Source organism: Oncorhynchus nerka, linkage group LG11, assembly GCF_034236695.1.
Source record: "Oncorhynchus nerka isolate Pitt River linkage group LG11, Oner_Uvic_2.0, whole genome shotgun sequence".
Lineage (NCBI taxonomy): Eukaryota > Metazoa > Chordata > Actinopteri > Salmoniformes > Salmonidae > Oncorhynchus > Oncorhynchus nerka.
This window is the reverse complement of record NC_088406.1, coordinates 5,463,562-5,483,956: the sequence shown is the minus strand read 5'-3', so window position 1 is coordinate 5,483,956 and position 20,395 is coordinate 5,463,562. Positions and strand designations below refer to the sequence as shown.

At 50.5% G+C, this 20,395-nt stretch overlaps 1 protein-coding gene across 1 annotated transcript in view; it reads right to left on the bottom strand.

Moving 5' to 3' along the window:
• Positions 1–20,395, bottom strand: part of rcbtb2 (regulator of chromosome condensation (RCC1) and BTB (POZ) domain containing protein 2) — a 40,528-nt gene that overhangs the window by 6,266 nt on the left and 13,867 nt on the right. Inside the window, 9 exon segments of the mRNA XM_065024165.1 lie at positions 4,661–4,787; positions 5,736–5,742; positions 6,248–6,313; positions 6,315–6,450; positions 11,644–11,786; positions 12,845–12,952; positions 14,511–14,669; positions 19,357–19,523; positions 19,747–19,897. Of these exon segments, the coding sequence (XP_064880237.1) occupies positions 4,661–4,787; positions 5,736–5,742; positions 6,248–6,313; positions 6,315–6,450; positions 11,644–11,786; positions 12,845–12,952; positions 14,511–14,669; positions 19,357–19,523; positions 19,747–19,897 (1,064 nt within the window).

Below are 20,395 nucleotides of genomic sequence, written 5' to 3'. Positions count from 1 at the left end.
TTTGTAGCCGTTTGTGGGGTGGCATAAAAAAACTAACTCTGAACCTGTGGCAACATGTGTATAATGGAAAGAAGTCACACGTTTTAGCTCGCCTTGACTAGGGGAGGGGAGAGAGAGAGACTTGACTAGGGGAGGGGAGAGAGAGAGACTTGACTAGGGGAGGGGAGAGAGAGAGAGACTTGACTAGGGGAGGGGAGAGAGAGAGGCTTGACTAGGGGAGGGGAGAGAGGCTTGACTAGGGGAGGGGGAGAGAGAGACTTGACTAGGGGAGACGAGAGAGAGGCTTGACTAGGGAGGGAGAGAGAGAGACTTGACTAGGGAGGAGAGAGAGAGACTTGACTAGGGGAGGGAGAGAGAGAGAGGCTTGACTAGGGGAGGGAGAGAGAGAGACTTGACTAGGGAGGGGAGAGAGAGAGACTTGACTAGGGAGGGGAGAGAGAGAGACTTGACTAGGGAGGGGGAGAGAGGCTTGACTAGGGAGGGGGAGAGAGAGACTTGACTAGGGAGGGGAGAGAGAGAGACTTGACTAGGGAGGGAGAGAGAGAGACTTGACTAGGGAGGGAGAGAGAGAGACTTGACTAGGGGAGGGGGAGACGAGAGACTTGACTAGGGAGGGAGAGAGAGAGAGACTTGACTAGGGAGGGAGAGACTTGACTAGGGAGGGGGAGACGAGAGACTTGACTAGGGAGGGGAGAGAGAGAGACTTGACTAGGGAGGGAGAGAGAGAGACTTGACTAGGGGAGGGGAGAGAGAGAGAGATTTGACTAGGGGAGGGGAGAGAGAGACTTGACTAGGGAGGGGAGAGAGAGAGAGAGACTTGACTAGGGGAGGAGAGAGAGAGACTTGACTAGGGGAGGAGAGAGAGAGGCTTGACTAGGGAGAGAGAGAGAGACTTGACTCGGGGAGGGAGAGAGAGAGGCTTGACTAGGGAGAGGGAGAGAGATAGAGAGAGCTTGACTAGGGAGGGGAGAGAGAGACTTGACTAGGGGAGGGAGAGAGAGAGGCTTGACTAGGGGAGGGAGAGAGAGAGGCTTGACTAGGGGAGGGGAGAGAGAGAGGCTTGACTAGGGGAGGGGAGAGAGAGAGGCTTGACTAGGGGAGGGGAGAGAGAGAGGCTTGACTAGGGGAGGGGGAGAGAGAGACTTGACTAGGGGAGGGGAGAGAGAGGCTTGACTAGGGGAGGGAGAGAGAGAGAGACTTGACTAGGGGAGGGGAGAGAGGCTTGACTAGGGGAGGGAGAGAGAGAGGCTTGACTAGGGGAGGGGGAGAGAGAGGCTTGACTAGGGAGGGGGAGAGAGAGGCTTGACTAGGGAGGGGGAGAGAGAGACTTGACTAGGGAGGGAGAGAGAGAGGCTTGACTAGGGGAGGGGAGAGAGAGAGGCTTGACTAGGGGAGGGGGAGAGAGAGACTTGACTAGGGGATGGGGAGAGAGAGACTTGACTAGGGAGGGGAGAGAGAGAGGCTTGACTAGGGAGGGAGAGAGAGAGGCTTGACTAGGGAGGGGAGAGAGAGAGACTTGACTAGGGAGGGGAGAGAGAGACTTGACTAGGGAGGGGAGAGAGAGACTTGACTAGGGGAGGGGGAGAGAGAGATAGACTTGACTAGGGAGGGGAGAGAGATAGACTTGACTAGGGAGGAGAGAGAGAGACTTGACTAGGGGAGGGGGAGAGAGAGACTTGACTAGGGAGGGAGAGAGAGAGATAGACTTGACTAGGGAGGGGAGAGAGAGACTTGACTAGGGAGGGAGAGAGAGAGACTTGACTAGGGAGGGGGAGAGAGAGACCTGACTAGGTGAGGGGGAGAGAGAGACTTGACTAGGGAGGGGAGAGAGAGACTTGACTAGGGAGGGGGAGAGAGACTTGACTAGGGAGGGGGAGAGAGAGATAGACTTGACTAGGGAGGGAGAGAGAGAGACTTGACTAGGGAGGGAGAGACTTGACTAGGGAGGGGGAGAGAGAGACCTGACTAGGTGAGGGGGAGAGAGAGACTTGACTAGGGGAGGGGGAGAGAGAGACTTGACTAGGGAGAGGGGAGAGAGAGACTTGACTAGGGAGGGAGGAGAGAGAGACTTGACTAGGGAGGGGAGGAGAGAGAGACTTGACTAGGGGAGGGAGAGAGAGAGGCTTGACTAGGGAGGGAGAGAGAGAGGCTTGACTAGGGAGGGGAGAGAGAGGCTTGACTAGGGAGGGGAGAGAGAGGCTTGACTAGGGGGGGGAGAGAGAGACTTGACTAGGGAGGGAGAGAGACTTGACTAGGGAGGGAGATAGACTTGACTAGGGAGGAGAGAGAGGGCTTGACTAGGGGAGAGGAGATAGACTTGACTAGGGAGGGAGAGAGAGAGACTTGACTAGGGGAGGGAGAGAGACTTGACTAGGGAGAGGAGATAGACTTGACTAGGGGAGGGAGAGAGACTTGACTAGGGGAGAGGAGATAGACTTGACTAGGGAGGGAGAGAGAGAGACTTGACTAGGGAGGGAGAGAGACTTGACTAGGGGAGAGGAGATAGACTTGACTAGGGAGGGAGAGAGAGAGGCTTGACTAGGGAGGGGAGAGAGAGACTTGACTAGGGAGGGAGAGAGAGACTTGACTAGGGAGGGAGAGAGAGAGACTTGACTAGGGAGGGAGAGAGAGACTTGACTAGGGGAGGGGAGACGAGAGACTTGACTAGGGAGGAGAGAGAGAGAGAGACTTGACTAGGGAGAGAGAGAGAGAGACTTGACTAGGGAGACGAGAGAGAGGCTTGACTAGGGGAGACGAGAGAGAGGCTTGACTAGGGAGGGAGAGAGAGCTTGACTAGGGGAGGGAGAGAGAGAGGCTTGACTAGGGAGGGAGAGAGAGAGGCTTGACTAGGGAGGGAGAGAGAGAGACTTGACTAGGGAGGGAGAGAGAGGCTTGACTAGGGAGGGAGAGAGAGAGGCTTGACTCGGGAGGGAGAGAGAGGCTTGACTAGGGGAGGGAGAGAGACTTGACTAGGGGGGGAGAGAGAGACTTGACTAGGGGAGGGGAGAGAGACTTGACTAGGGGAGGGAGAGACTTGACTAGGGGAGGGGAGAGAGAGAGGCTTGACTAGGGGAGGGGAGAGAGAGGCTTGACTAGGGGAGGGGAGAGAGAGACTTGACTAGGGGAGGGGAGAGAGAGAGCTTGACTAGGGGGGGAGAGAGAGAGGCTTGACTAGGGGAGGGAGAGAGAGAGGCTTGACTAGGGAGGGGAGAGAGAGGCTTGACTAGGGAGGAGAGAGAGAGGCTTGACTAGGGAGGGGGAGAGAGAGACTTGACTAGGGAGGGGAGAGAGACTTGACTAGGGGAGGGAGAGGAGATAGACTTGACTAGGGGGGGAGAGAGAGAGACTTGACTAGGGGAGGGGGAGAGACTTGACTAGGGAGGAGAGAGAGAGACTTGACTAGGGAGGGAGAGAGAGACTTGACTAGGGGGGAGAGAGAGAGGCTTGACTAGGGAGGGGGAGAGAGACTTGACTAGGGAGGGGAGAGAGACTTGACTAGGGAGGGAGAGAGAGACTTGACTAGGGGAGGGAGAGAGAGAGACTTGACTAGGGGAGGGAGAGAGAGAGACTTGACTAGGGGAGGGAGAGAGAGAGACTTGACTAGGGAGGAGAGAGAGAGAGGCTTGACTAGGGGAGGAGAGAGAGAGAGACTTGACTAGGGAGGGGGAGAGAGAGACTTGACTAGGGAGGAGAGAGAGAGACTTGACTAGGGGAGGGAGAGAGAGACTTGACTAGGGGAGGGGGAGAGAGAGACTTGACTAGGGAGGGGGAGAGAGAGACTTGACTAGGGGAGGGGGATAGAGAGACTTGACTAGGGAGGAGAGAGAGAGAGACTTGACTAGGGAGGGGAGAGAGAGACTTGACTAGGGAGGGGAGAGAGAGACTTGACTAGGGAGGGGGAGAGAGACTTGACTAGGGGAGGGGAGAGAGAGAGACTTGACTAGGGGAGGGGAGAGACTTGACTAGGGAGGGAGAGAGACTTGACTAGGGAGGAGAGAGAGAGACTTGACTAGGGAGGAGAGAGAGAGAGACTTGACTAGGGAGGGGAGAGAGAGACTTGACTAGGGAGGGGAGAGAGAGACTTGACTAGGGGAGGGGGAGAGAGAGACTTGACTAGGGAGGGGGAGAGAGACTTGACTAGGGGAGGAGAGAGAGACTTGACTAGGCGAGGGGGGAGAGAGAGACTTGACTAGGGGAGGGGGGAGAGAGAGCGACCAGCGGGCTCGAAGACGGTGATCTGTGTTTTGCAAGCAGGCAGGTTGATAGTGGGTGCGAAGAACTAAATAACCTTCAGAGTGGTGTTGTACCTCAAATAAATGATGTATTGACAGAGGAAAAGTGAACAGACGTAACAAAACTTCAGTAGAAATACTAAAAACACACAGCATAAACCGAATAAATATGTCTCGGGTTAACAGTCGTTTGGATAAAAACGTTGGCTAAATCAACATTATCATGTTGTATTAAACAGTGGTTCTGTGAGACCAAGGCCCATAAAGGAGACCCATCTGGGTCTGTTTGGCACCGTCTACACAGGCAGCTCAAATTCTGATCTTCTTCCCCCACCACCCACCCTCCCTCCCAACTATTGTCAAATGAGCTGATCTGATTGGTATAGAAGATGTGAATTGGCCTGCCTGTGTCAAGTCCTTTTAGGTACCTGATCTTTAGGAGGGCTTTGTGTACGTGGATACACTTTCCATCCACAAGGAACTTGAGATCTGAGATGTCCGGGCTGTCAAACTCCCTCTTCAGAGACTGGGCCACCGTCAGATAGTCATCACCGTCTGAATAACACAGAACAAAAACAAAAATCTGTCAGTCCTCTAAAAGAGGCCAGAGCAACGAAAACACTCAGACCTATTTGGAAATACTTCCAATAGTATCTGATCCCAGGTCTGTAACCATCATCACATCCTGGAGGTGTGTCAGTCTTACCCACGGTTGAGGAGGTGTGTCAGTGTTACCCACAGTGGGGAGGTGTGTCAGTCTTACCCACGGTGAGGAGGTGTGTCAGTCTTACCCACGGTGAGGAGGTGTGTCAGTCTTACCCACGGTGAGGAGGTGTGTCAGTCTTACCCACGGTGAGGAGGTGTGTCAGTCTGACCCGGGGTGAGCGAAGAGGAAGACATGTCAGTCTTGGCCACGGTGAGGAGGTGCAGGCTACAGCAGTCTTATCCCACGGTGAGCAGGTGTGTCAGTCTTATCCACGGTGAGGAGGTGTGTCAGTCTTACCCACGGTGAGGAGGTGTGTCCTTATCACAGGTGAGACGAGGTGTGTCAGTCTTATCCAGGAGGAGGTGTGTCAGTCTTACACCTCGGTGAGGAGGTGTGTCAGTCTTACCCACGGTGAGGAGGTGTGTCAGTCTTACCCACAGTGGGGAGGTGTGTCAGTCTTACCCACGGTTGAGGAGGTGTGTCAGTGTTACCCACGGTGAGGAGGTGTGTCAGTCTTACCCACGGTGAGGAGGTGTGTCAGTCTTACCCACGGTGAGGTGTGTCAGTCTTACCCACGGTTGAGGAGGTGTGTCAGTCTTACCCACGGTGAGGAGGTGTGTCAGTCTTACCCACGGTGAGGAGGTGTGTCAGTCTTACCCACGGTGAGGAGGTGTGTCAGTCTTACCCACAGTGGGGAGGTGTGTCAGTCTTACCCACAGTGGGGAGGTGTGTCAGTGTTACCCACGGTGAGGAGCTGTGTCAGTCTTACCCACGGTGAGGAGGCTTGTCACCCCAACCTAAACCCTTCCAGGGCAGTCTTACCCCAACCCTGAGGAGGTGTGTCAGTCTTACCCACGGTGAGGAGGTGTGTCAGTCTTACCCACGGTTGAGGTGTGTCAGTGTTACCCACGGTGAGGAGGTGTGTCAGTGTTACCCACGGTGAGGAGGTGTGTCAGTGTTACCCACGGTGAGGAGGTGTGTCAGTCTTACCCACAGTGGGGAGGTGTGTCAGTCTTACCCACGGTGGGGAGGTGTGTCAGTGTTACCCACGGTGAGGAGGTGTGTCAGTCTTACCCACGGTGAGGAGGTGTGTCAGTGTTACCCACAGTGGGGAGGTGTGTCAGTCTTACCCACGGTGAGGAGGTGTGTCAGTCTTACCCACAGTGGGGAACACACAGTGTTACTGTTCCACGGTGAGGAGGTGTGTCAGTCTTACACACGGTGAGGAGGTGTGTCAGTCTTACCCAGGTGAGGAGGTGTGTCAGTCTTACCCAGGATGAGGAGGTGTGTCAGTCTTACATGAACAGACCAGGAGGTGCCATGTGACAGCGGGTGTGGCGAACAGCGATAATACTGGATAATCCATGAACAGACCAGTCAGTGCTGGCGAAGTGAGTGAGGTGAGGGCAGGCTACAGCTTGACCCCTACACTGACCCCACATCAGCACCTGACCGCTCTGAGTCTTAGCTGCAGACGTATGGCTGGTGTGGCACGCTGCCACCTCCACCATCCTACAGACAGACAGGACAGACGAGGAGGACAGACATCAGTCTTTTAGACACCTCGCCAGGCCGGACAACCTGACTGTGGCAAAGACAGGCTGGAACAAAACAGGCTTCTTCAAGTGAAGGATTTCACTGAGCAGCATTAGAGTTCAATAGATACATAATGATCAACAAGCATTATTATAACAAAAAACGTAGACCGACAAGATAAATACAGGCTGGAACACAACAACAGTCTCATAATTCCAATGAGCAACCCAACCCAACCCCAACCCAACCCAATAACCCCAACCCAACCCAACCCCAACCCCAACCCAGACCCCAACCCAACTGCACCCCACCCCACCCCAACCCCAACCCCAACCCCAACCCCAACCCAACCCCACCCCACCCTTCACCCCACCCCAACCCCAACCCAACCCACCCAGGATTCCAGGGCTTGTCACCCCAACCCCAACCCTTCCAGGGCTTGTCACCCCAACCCAAACCCTTCCAGGATAATACTGCTCCAGGGCTTGTCACCCCAACCTAAACCCTTCCAGGGCTTGTCACCAGGAACCCCAACCCTTCCAGGGCTTGTCACCCCAACCCCAACCCTTCCAGGGCTTGTCACCCCAACCTAAACCCTTCCAGGGCTTGTCACCCCAACCTCAACCCTTCCAGGGCTTGTCACCCCAACCTAAACCCTTCCAGGGCTTGTCACCCCAACACATCCAGGGCCTTTTCACCCCAACCCCAACCCATCCAGGGGTTTTCATCCCAACCCCAACCCTTCCAGGGCTTGTCACCCCAACCTCAACCCTTCCAGGGCTTGTCACCCCAACCTCAACCCTTCCAGGGCTTGTCACCCCAACCTGCTCCATGAACAGACCAGGATAAAACTGCTCCATGAACACACCAGGATAACACACCAGGATAATACTGCTTCATGAACAGACCAGGATAATACTGCTTCATGAACAGACCAGGATAAAACTGCTCCATGAACACACCAGGATAATACACCAGGATAATACTGCTCCATGAACAGACCAGGATAATACTGCTCCATGAACAGACCAGGATAATACTGCTCCATGAACAGACCAGGATAAAACTGCTCCATGAACAGACCAGGATAATACACCAGGATAATACTGTTCCATGAACACACCAGGATAATACTGCTCCATGAACAGACCAGGATAATACACCAGGATAATACTGCTCCATGAACAGACCAGGATAATACTGCTCCATGAACAGACCAGGATAATACACCAGGATAATACTGTTCCATGAACAGACCAGGATAATACACCAGGATAATACTGCTCCATGAACAGACCAGGATAATACTGTTCCATGAACAGACCAGGATAACACACCAGGATAATACTGCTTCATGAACAGACCAGGATAATACACCAGGATAATACTGCTCCATGAACAGACCAGCAATAACACACCAGGATAATACTGCTCCATGAACAGACCAGGATAATACTGCTCCATGAACAGACCAGGATAATACACCAGGATAATACTGTTCCATGAACAGACCAGGATAATACTGCTCCATGAACAGACCAGGATAATACTGCTCCATGAACAGACCAGGATAATACACCAGGATAATACTGCTCCATGAACAGACCAGGATAATACTGCTCCATGAACAGACCAGGATAATACTGCTCCATGAACAGACCAGGATAATACACCAGGATAATACTGTTCCATGAACAGACCAGGATAATACTGCTTCATGAACAGACCAGGATAATACACCAGGATAATACTGTTCCATGAACAGACCAGGATAATACTGCTTCATGAACAGACCAGGATAATACACCAGGATAATACTGCTTCATGAACAGACCAGGATAATACACCAGGATAATACTGCTCCATGAACAGACCAGGATAACACACCAGGATAATACTGCCCCATGAACAGACCAGGATAACACACCAGGATAATACTGCTTCATGAACAGACCAGGATAATACACCAGGATAATACTGCTCCATGAACAGACCAGCAATAACACACCAGGATAATACTGCTCCATGAACAGACCAGGATAATACACCAGGATAATACTGTTCCATGAACAGACCAGGATAATACTGCTCCATGAACAGACCAGGATAATACTGCTCCATGAACAGACCAGGATAATACACCAGGATAATACTGTTCCATGAACAGACCAGGATAATACTGCTTCATGAACAGACCAGGATAATACACCAGGATAATACTGTTCCATGAACAGACCAGGATAATACTGCTCCATGAACAGACCAGGATAATACTGCTCCATGAACAGACCAGGATAATACTGTTCCATGAACAGACCAGGATAATACTGCTCCATGAACAGACCAGGATAATACACCAGGATAATACTGCTCCATGAACAGACCAGGATAATACACCAGGATAATACTGTTCCATGAACAGACCAGGATAATACTGCTCCATGAACAGACCAGGATAATACACCAGGATAATACTGCTCCATGAACAGACCAGGATAATACACCAGGATAATACTGCTCCATGAACAGACCAGGATAATACTGCTCCATGAACAGACCAGGATAATACACCAGGATAATACTGTTCCATGAACACACCAGGATAATACTGCTCCATGAACAGACCAGGATAATACTGCTCCGTGAACAGACCAGGATAATACTGCTCCGTGAACAGACCAGGATAATACTGCTCCGTGAACAGACCAGGATAGTACTGCTCCATGAACAGACCAGGATAATACTGCTTCATGAACAGACCAGGATAATACTGCTCCATGAACAGACCAGGATAATACTGCTTCATGAACAGACCAGGATAATACTGCTCCATGAACAGACCAGGATAATACACCAGGATAATACTGCTCCATGAACAGACCAGGATAATACTGCTCCATGAACAGACCAGGATAATACTGCTCCATGAACAGACCAGGATAATACTGCTCCATGAACAGACCAGGATAATACACCAGGATAATACTGCTCCATGAACAGACCAGGATAATACTTCTCCATGAACAGACCAGGATAATACTGCTTCATGAACAGACCAGGATAATACTGTTCCATGAACACACCAGGATAATACTGCTCCATGAACAGACCAGGATAATACTGCTCTATGAACACACCAGGATAATACACCAGGATAATACTGCTCCATGAACAGACCAGGATAATACTTCTCCATGAACAGACCAGGATAATACTGCTCCATGAACAGACCAGGATAATACTGCTCCATGGACAGACCAGGATAATACTGCTCCATGAACAGACCAGGATAATACACCAGGATAATACTGTCCCATGAACAGACCAGGATAATACTGCTCCATGAACAGACCAGGATAATACACCAGGATAATACTGTTCCATGAACAGACCAGGATAATACTGCTCCATGAACAGACCAGGATAATACACCAGGATAATACTGTTCCATTAACAGACCAGGATAATACTGCTCCATGAACAGACCAGGATAATACTGCTTCATGAACAGACCAGGATAATACTGCTCCATGAACAGACCAGGATAATACTGCTCCATGAACACACCAGGATAATACACCAGGATAATACTGCTCCATGAACAGACCAGGATAATACTGCTCCATGAACAGACCAGGATAATACACCAGGATAATACTGCTCCATGAACAGACCAGGATAATACTGCTCCATGAAAAGACCAGGATAATACTGCTCCATGAACAGACCAGGATAATACTGCTTCATGAACAGACCAGCAATAACACACCAGGATAATACTGCTCCATGAACAGACCAGCAATAATACACCAGGATAATACTGCTCCATGAACAGACCAGCAATAACACACCAGGATAATACTGCTCCATGAACAGACCAGGATAATACTGCTCCATGAACAGACCAGGATAATACTGCTCCATGAACAGACCAGGATAATACACCAGGATAATACTGCTCCATGAACAGACCTGGATAATACTGCTCCATGAACAGACCAGGATAATACACCAGGATAATACTGTTCCATGAACAGACCAGGATAATACACCAGGATAATACTGCTCCATGAACAGACCAGGATAATACACCAGGATAATACTGCTCCATGAACAGACCAGGATAATACTGCTCCATGAACAGACCAGGATAATACACCAGGATAATACTGTTCCATGAACAGACCAGGATAATACTGCTCCATGAACAGACCAGGATAATACTGCTTCCATGAACAGACCAGGATAATACTGCTTCATGAACAGACCAGGATAACACACCAGGATAATACTGCTCCATGAACAGACCAGGATAATACTGCTCCATGAACACACCAGGATAATACACCAGGATAATACTGCTCCATGAACAGACCAGGATAATACTGCTCCATGAACAGACCAGGATAATACACCAGGATAATACTGCTCCATGAAAAGACCAGGATAATACACCAGGATAATACTGCTCCATGAAAAGACCAGGATAATACACCAGGATAATACTGCTCCATGAACAGACGTACACCAGGATAATACCATGAAATCAGAACGACATGAAGGAATGAAACTCTAGATATCGCCCTAGCCTACCCTGGAAGCTGTCCTACCCTGGAGCCCGTCCTACCCTGGGGGCCGTCCTACCCTGGAGGCCGTCCTACCCTGGAGGCCGTCCTACCCTGGAGGAGGACCTACCCTGGAGGCCGTCCTACCCTGGAGGAGGTCCTACCCTGGAGGCCGTCCTACCCTGGAGGCCGTCCCACCCTACCCTGGAGGCCGTCCTACCCTGGAGGCCGTCTTACCCTGGAGGCCGACCTACCCTGGAGCCTGTCTTACCCTGGAGGCCGTCCTACCCTGGAGGCCGTCCTAGCCTGGAGGCCGTCCTACCCTGGAGGAGGTCCTACCCTGGAGGCCGACCTACCCTGGAGACCGTCCTACCCTGGAGGAGGTCCTACCCTGGAGGCCGACCTACCCTGGAGGCCGACCTACCCTGGAGGCCGAACTACCCTGGAGACTGTCCTACCCTGGAGACTGTCCTACCCTGGAGGCCGTCCTACCCTGGAGGAGGTCCTACCCTGGAGGCCGTCCTACCCTGGAGGCCCACCTACCCTGGAGGCCGACCTACCCTGGGGACCTGGAGGAGGTCCTGACTGGGACAGAGGAACTCACCTCTCCTTGTCTGTGTTGATGAGTGTAGGGACAGCCTGGTTACTCTTATTGCCTGTCCCCAGCTGGCCATAAGAGTTGGCCCCCCAAGCGTAAATAAAGCCCTCGTCCGTCAGCGCCAGCGTATGGGCGTAGCCACAAGCAACCTGCACGGCACAGAGAAACAGGAAGTTAATATTCAGATCTTACTATGTCATTACCCTGCATCTTCCTACCTGCACAGCACAACCAACCATGAGTCCACACACAGCTAACAGAGTAGGTTTGGGTTGACTCCTCACCTGTATAATGTGGACTCCTCACCTGTATCATGTGGACTCCTCACCTGTATCATGTGGACTCCTCACCTGTATCATGTGGACTCCTCACCTGTATCATGTGGACTCCTCACCTGTATCATGTGGACTCCTCACCTGTATCATGTGGACTCCTCACCTGTATCATGTGGACTCCTCACCTGTATCATGTGGACTCCTCACCTGTATCATGTGGACTCCTCACCTGTATCATGTGGACTCCTCACCTGTATCATGTGGACTCCTCACCTGTATCATGTGGACTCCTCACCTGTATCATGTGGACTCCTCACCCGTATCATGTGGACTCCTCACCCGTATCATGTGGACTCCTCACCCGTATCATGTGGACTCCTCACCCGTATCATGTGGACTCCTCACCCGTATCATGTGGACTCCTCACCCGTATCATGTGGACTCCTCACCCGTATCATGTGGACTCCTCACCCGTATCATGTGGACTCCTCACCCGTATCATGTGGACTCCTCACCCGTATCATGTGGACTCCTCACCTGTATCATGTGGACTCCTCACCTGTATCATGTGGACTCCTCACCTGTATCATGGGACTCCTCACCTGTATCATGGTGGACTCCTCACCTGTATCATGTGGACTCCTCACCTGTATCATGTGGACTCCTCACCTGTATCATGTGGACTCCTCACCTGTATCATGTGGACTCCTCACCTGTATCATGTGGACTCCTCACCTGTATCATGTGGACTCCTCACCTGTATCATGTGGACTCCTCACCTGTATCATGTGGACTCCTCACCTGTATCATGTGGACTCCTCACCTGTATAATGTGGACTCCTCACCTGTATCATGTGGACTCCTCACCTGTATATGTGGACTCCTCACCTGTATAATGTGGACTCCTCACCTGTATAATGTGGACTCCTCACCTGTATAATGTTGACTCCCTGTAGAGCTGCGATCCTACACGGGGTCTGCTGGTTCCCATTGTTGCCCAGACCAAGCTGCCCGTTGCAGTTATAGCCCCAACCATAGGTCTGCAAACAGATCGCAGATTATAGTCCTACAGATAGCAACAGGACAGGGTTGTAGTCCTACAGATAGCAACGGGACAGGGTTGTAGTCCTACAGATAGCAACGGGACAGGGTTGTAGTCCTACAGATAGCAACGGGACAGGGTTGTAGTCCTACAGATAGCAACGGGACAGGGTTGTAGTCCTACAGATAGCAACGGGACAGGGTTGTAGTCCTACAGATAGCAACGGGACGGGGTTGTAGTCCTACAGATAGCAACGGGACGGGGTTGTAGTCCTACAGATAGCAACGGGACGGGGTTGTAGTCCTACAGATAGCAACGGGACGGGGTTGTAGTCCTACAGATAGCAACGGGACGGGGTTGTAGTCCTACAGATAGCAACGGACAGGTTGTAGTCCTGCAACGGGGACGGGGTTGTAGTCCTACAGATAGCAACGGGACGGGGTTGTAGTCCTACAGATAGCAACGGGACGGGGTTGTAGTCCTACAGATAGTAACGGGACAGGGTTGTAGTCCTACAGATAGCAACAGGACAGGATTGTAGTCCTACAGATAGCAACAGGACAGGATTGTAGTCCTACAGATAGCACCAGGACAGGATTGTAGTCCTACAGATAGCACCAGGACAGGGTTGTAGTCCTACAGATAGCAACAGGACAGGGTTGTAGTCCTACAGATAGCAACAGGACAGGGTTGTAGTCCTACAGATAGCAACAGGACAGGGTTGTAGTCCTACAGATAGCAACAGGACAGGGTTGTAGTCCTACAGATAGCAACAGGACAGGGTTGTAGTCCTACAGATAGCAACAGGACAGGGTTGTAGTCCTACAGATAGCAACAGGACAGGGTTGTAGTCCTACAGATAGCAACAGGACAGGGTTGTAGTCCTACAGATAGCAACAGGACAGGGTTGTAGTCCTACAGATAGCAACAGGACAGGGTTGTAGTCCTACAGATAGCAACAGGACAGGGTTGTAGTCCTACAGATAGCAACAGGACAGGGTTGTAGTCCTACAGATAGCAACAGGACAGGGTTGTAGTCCTACAGATAGCAACAGGACAGGGTTGTAAGTCCTACAGATAGCAACCAGGACAGGGCTTGTAGTCCTACAGATAGCAACAGGACAGGGTTGTAGTCCTACAGATAGCAACAGGACAGGGTTGAAGTCCTACAGATAGCAACATGACAGGGTTGAAGTCCTACAGATAGCAACATGACAGGGTTGTAGTCCTACAGATAGTAGGACTATATTAATACAATCCATCCTAACTCACTGACTTCATTGGATGCATCAGCAGCCTTCCACGCTCAAAAGCACAAATTATATATTTTTGGACAGCCATTATATTTACTGTCTTTTTCACTGCCTGCAGCCGAATCAATAGTTGATTACGAAAACAGACTTCTGCTGCTGCGACTTCATCAACTACCGATCAATGCATCGATTTCTTACGTTTTCCATCCTCTGTGTTTCTGCCACACAGACAAACTCGGCCTGGACAGGAACGTGACCGTATAAAATACTGGTATTCAGGATTTACACTTCGGTCTCCTTTACCTCTCCATTGTCCAGCACAGCCATGGAACAGAGCTGACCGCAGGCGATATTAACCACCACTTTGTTCTGCAGGCAGCTGCTGACCCGACGCGGCGTGGGCTGGTTGGCCGTCGACCCTGACCCCACCTGGCCAGAGTTGTTGTAGCCCCATGCAAACACCTTGGGGGGGGTCAGAGGTGAAAGGTTAAAAAAAGGTCACATAACCAGAAAATGAACAACAAGAACTGAATATTTAAGAACAGATGCACACTGTATGTACGTACATATCTACCTAAATTACCCCAACCCTTTGCTGTGCAAGAAAACCAAACATTGTTGTTCAAAGCAGAAGAGGGAACTAACAAAAGCTGTGTTCACAAATGGCAGTTATTAAATCCTATTTATAATGAACAAAAAAATATAGAAAACGCAACATGTAACAATTTCACAGATTTTTACCGAGTTTACAGTTCAGGTAAAAAGCAGTCAATCCAAATAAATGCATTAGGCCCAGTCATGTGAAAGTGGTGCAGCCATGGGCGGAGCCTGGGAGGGCATAGGGCCAACCCAGAATTAGATTTCCCCCACAAAAAGGGCTTTATTACAGTCACAATTGCTCCTCGGCTGTCCGGGTGGCTGGTCTCAGAAGATCCCGCAGGTCAAGAAGACAGATGAGGAGGTCCTGGGCTGGCGCAGCTACACGTGGTGGTCTACGGTTTTGAGGCTGATTAGACGTACTGCCAAATTCTCTAAAAATTATGTTGGAGGCGGCTTATGGTTGAGAAATGAACATTCAATTATTTGGCAACAGCTCCGGTGGACATTCCTACAGTCAGCATGTCAATTGCACGCTGCCTCAAAACTTGAGACATCTGTGGCTTCGTGTTGGTTGGCAAAACTGCACAATTTAGATTGGCCTTTTATTGTGCCCAGCACAAGGTGCACATGTGTAATGATCATGCTTTTTAATCAACTTCTTGATATGCCACACCTGTCAGGTGGATGGATTATCTTGGGAAAATGAGAAATGCTCACTAACAGGGATGTAAAGAAAATTTGTGCACAATGACAGAAATTATATATTTTTTTTGTGCATTTAGAACATTTCTGAGATCTTCTTACATTTACATTTAAGTCATTTAGCAGACGCTCTTATCCAGAGCATTTCAGCTCATGAAAAACAGGACCAACACTTCACGTTGCGTTTAGCCAGGAATCTGATACAAATCTGAACCATTTCTTTTGTTGTTGAACTAATCGAGAAAGTAGGAGTGTCTTTAAATCCCCAAGGTCCTTGATCCTCTTGAGAACCACAGATCAAAAAGACATGCTATTTCCGTACAGGGTCAACATTGTGTGATTGTGTGATTGTGTCTTGTTGTCTATATGCCTCTGGGACCGATTTGTAAGCCCAAAATAAATCAGCGTTATCTTCAGTATCTGAGCTCTGATCAAGGGATAAAGTGGCGTTGACTTTGGGGAGCTTTTCCCACCAGAACACTTTGGAGGAGCAGTGACCATTTTAGGGATGTGTCAACCCGCTCAAATGGAGTAAAATATACAGTACTAGTCAAAAGATTGGACACCTACTCATTCAAGGGTTTTGTCTTTATTTTGTACTATTTTATACATTGTAGAATAATAGTGAAGACATCAACACTATGAAGTAGCACATATGGAATCATGTAGTAACTAAAAAAACAAGTGTTAAACAAATCAACATATATTTTATATTTGAGATTCTTCAAAGTAGCCACCTTTGCCTTAATGACAGCTTTGTACACTCTTGGCATTCTCTCAGCCAGCTTCATGAGGTAGAGCACCTGGAGTACATTTCAATGAACAGGTGTGCCTTGTTAAAAGTTCATTTGCGGAATTTATTTCCTCCTTAGTGCGTTTGAGCCAATCAGTTGTGTTGTGACAAGGTAGGGGTGGTATACAGAAGATAGCCCTATTTGGTAAAATACCAAGTCCATATTATGGCAAGAACAGCTCAAATAACCAAAGAGAAATGACAGTCCATCATTACTTTAAGACATGAAGGTCAGTCAATACTGCAAATGTAAAGAATTTTTCACATTTCTTCAAGTGCAGTCGCAAAACCCATCAAGCGCTATGATGAAACTGGCTCTCATGAGGACCACCACAGGAAAGGAAGACCCAGAGTTACCTCTGTTGCAGAGGATAAGTTCAGTAGAGTTACCAGCCTCAGAAATTGCAGCCCAAATAAATGCTTCAGAGTTCAAGTAACAGACAGACACATCAACTGTTCAGGACACCAATAAGTAGAAGAGACTTGCTTGAGGCAAGAAACACGAGCAATGGACATTAGACCGGTGGAAATCTGTGCTTTGGTCTGATGAGTCCAAATTTGAGATTTTTGGTTCCAACCACCGTGTCTTTCTGAGATGCAGAGTAGGTGAATGGATGATCTCAGCATGTGTGGTTCCCAATGTGAAGCATGGAGGAGGTGGTGTGATGGTGACACTGTCTGTGATTTATTTAGAATTCAAGGCACACTTAACCAGCATGGCTACCACAACATTCTGCAGTGATACACCATCCCATCTGGTTTGGGCTTAGTGGGACTATCATTTGTTTTTCAACAGGAAAATGACCCAACACACCTCCAGGCTGTGTAAGGGCTATTTGACCAAGAAGGAGAGTGATGGAGTGCTGCATCAGATGACCTGGCCTCCACAATCACCCGACCTCAACCCAATTGAGATGGTTTGGGATGAGTTGGACCGCAGAGTGAAGGAAGAGCAGCCAATGAGGTGTTGTTTCATAGTTTTGATGTCTTCACTATTATTCTACAATGTAGAAAACAGTAAAAACTACAGAAAAACCCTTAAAAGAAGTGTGTCCAAACTTTTGACAGGTACTGTACATCCACCTCCTTCTCGTTGAAAGGCGGTACAAGTTCCGACCGAGATCAAACTCTGTTCATGGTGACATGACTGGATACTGAGTGCTTTGTTCATGGTGCAGGGTTGCATGACTGGCTACTGAGTGCTTAGATCGATCGATCGCTCTCCCCCCCCCCCCCTCCCTCCCTCTACCTCCCTCCCTCCCCTATAGCCACTCTCAATAACACCGCCTATAGCCGCATCATTATCCCCTCCCTGCCTACAGCCACGTCATTATCTCCTCCCTGCCCTACAGCCACGTCATTATCTCCTCCCTGCCCTACAGCCACGTCATTATCCCCTCCCTGCCTACAACCACGTCATTATCCCCTCCCTGCCTACAGCCACGTCATTATCCCCTCCCTGCCTACAGCCACGTCATTATCTCCTCCCTGCCTACAGCCACGTCATTATCCCCTCCCTGCCTACAGCCACGTCATTATCTCCTCCCTGCCTACAGCCACGTCATTATCTCCTCCCTGTCTACAGCCACGTCATTATCCCCTCCCTGCCTACAGCCACGTCATTATCCCTCCCTGCCTACAGCCACGTCATTATCCCCTCCCTGCCTACAGCCACGTCATTATCCCCTCCCTGCCTACAGCCACGTCATTATCCCCTCCCTGCCTACAGTCACGTCATTATCCCCTCCCTGCCTACAGCCACGTCATTATCCCCTCCCTGCCTACAGCCACGTCATTATCCCCTCCCTGCCTACAGCCACGTCATTATCCCTCCCTGCCTACAGCCACGTCATTATCCCTCCATGCCTACAGCCACGTCATTATCCCCTCCATGCCTACAGCCACGTCATTATCCCCTCCATGCCTACAGCCACGTCATTATCCCCTCCCCTGCCTACAGCCACGTCATTATCCCCTCCCTGCCTACAGCCGCGTCATTATCCCCTCCCTGCCTACAGCCGCGTCATTATCCCCTCCCTGACTACAGCCGCGTCATTATCCCCTCCCTGCCTACAGCCGCGTCATTATCCCCTCCCTGCCTACAGCCGCGTCATTATCCCCTCCCTGCCTACAGCCGCGTCATTATCCCCTCCCTGCCTACAGCCGCGTCATTATCCCCTCCCTGCCTACAGCCGCGTCATTATCCCCTCCCTGCCTACAGCCACGCCATTATCCCCTCCCTGCCTACAGCCACGTCATTATCCCCTCCCTGCCTACAGCCACGTCATTATCCCCTCCCTGCCTACAGCCACGTCATTATCCCTCCCTGCCTACAGCCACGTCATTATCCCCTCCCTGCCTACAGCCACGTCATTATCCCCTCCCTGCCTACAGCCACGTCATTATCCCCTCCCTGCCTACAGCCACGTCATTATCCCCTCCTGCCTACAGCCACGTCATTATCCCCTCCCTGCCTACAGCCACGTCATTATCCCCTCCCTGCCTACAGCCACGTCATTATCCCCTCCCTGCCTACAGCCACGTCATTATCCCCTCCCTGCCTACAACCACGTCATTATCCCCTCCCTGCCTACAGCCACGTCATTATCCCTCCTGCCTACAGCCACGTCATTATCCCCTCCCTGCCTACAGCCACGTCATTATCCCCTCCCTGCCTACAGCCACGTCATTATCCCCTCCCTGCCTACAGCCACGTCATTATCCCCTCCCTGCCTACAGCCACGTCATTATCCCCTCCCTGCCTACAGCCACGTCATTATCCCCTCCCTGCCTACAGCCACGTCATTATCTCCTCCATGCCTACAGCCACGTCATTATCCCCTCCCTGCCTACAGCCACGTCATTATCCCCTCCCTGCCTACAGCCATGTCATTATCCCCTCCCTGTATATACACACACCTCTGGGCCCTGGACATGGCACATACCTCAGGGCCCAATACCTCTGGGCCCAATACCTCTGGGCCCAAAACCTCTGGGCCCTGGTCACAAGTGATGCACTATAAGAAATAGGGTGCGATTTGGGACGCATCCTACCTCTCCGTCGGTAGTGAGGGCGATGGTGTGGTGAGAGCCACAGGCCACCTCCGTCACCCTCTTGTTGAGCAGGTTAGTGGAGACCTGGGCTGGGGTCAAGCCATGGTTGGTGGTCCCATTTCCCAGCTGGCTGTAGCCGTTGTGTCCCCAGGCAAACACCTCTCCGTCTACACAGCACATATAATAGATTGATTTGATTTAGTTGACAAATATCCACGTTTACAGGTCAGAATTAACCTCAATCCAATGTCCACCTTCTACGGAGTAAAAATGGGAAAAATACAAAATCTATTTCTTGACAACAAAAAAAAAATATACAAAAAATATATGGAATCCTACTTTAACAAGCAACAAAATGTACCAAACATGATTTAGACCGCCTCATCTCACCGGCAGTAGCGATGACTACATGTGGTCCTGTCCCGTAGCTCAGAGAGACTATTTTCTTCCCACATAGGACGTCGATCCTGCGGGGCTCTATGGTACTCTGCAGGTCCCCCAGACCCAGACAGCCACTACAGTTGGTGCCCAGGGCAAACACCTGTACAAATGAGGAGCAAAAACAACTTGCCTGAGCCCCAAATTACAACCTATTCCCTCTAAGAGTGGTGCACTAATTGTGACCAGAAATCCATATGGCTCAGCTTAGTTTCTATGAGCTTAAAAAGATAGGGAAAGGAAGGGGGGGGGGGGATACCTAGTCAGTCGCAAAACTGAATGCATTCAACTGAAATGTATCTATGTATCTTCCACATCCGATGCCTGGGGAACAGTGGGGTTAACTGCCTTGTTCAGGGGAACAGTGGGTTAACTGCCTTGTTCAGGGGAACAGTGGGTTAACTGCCTTGCTCAGGGGAACAGTGGGTTATCTGCCTTGCTCAGGGGAACAGTGGGTTAACTGCCTTGTTCAGGGGAACAGTCGGTTAACTGCCTTGTTCAGGGGAACAGTGGGTTAACTGCCTTGTTCAGGGGAACAGTGGGTTAACTGCCTTGTTCAGGGGAACAGTGGGTTAACTGCCTTGCTCAGGGGAACAGTGGG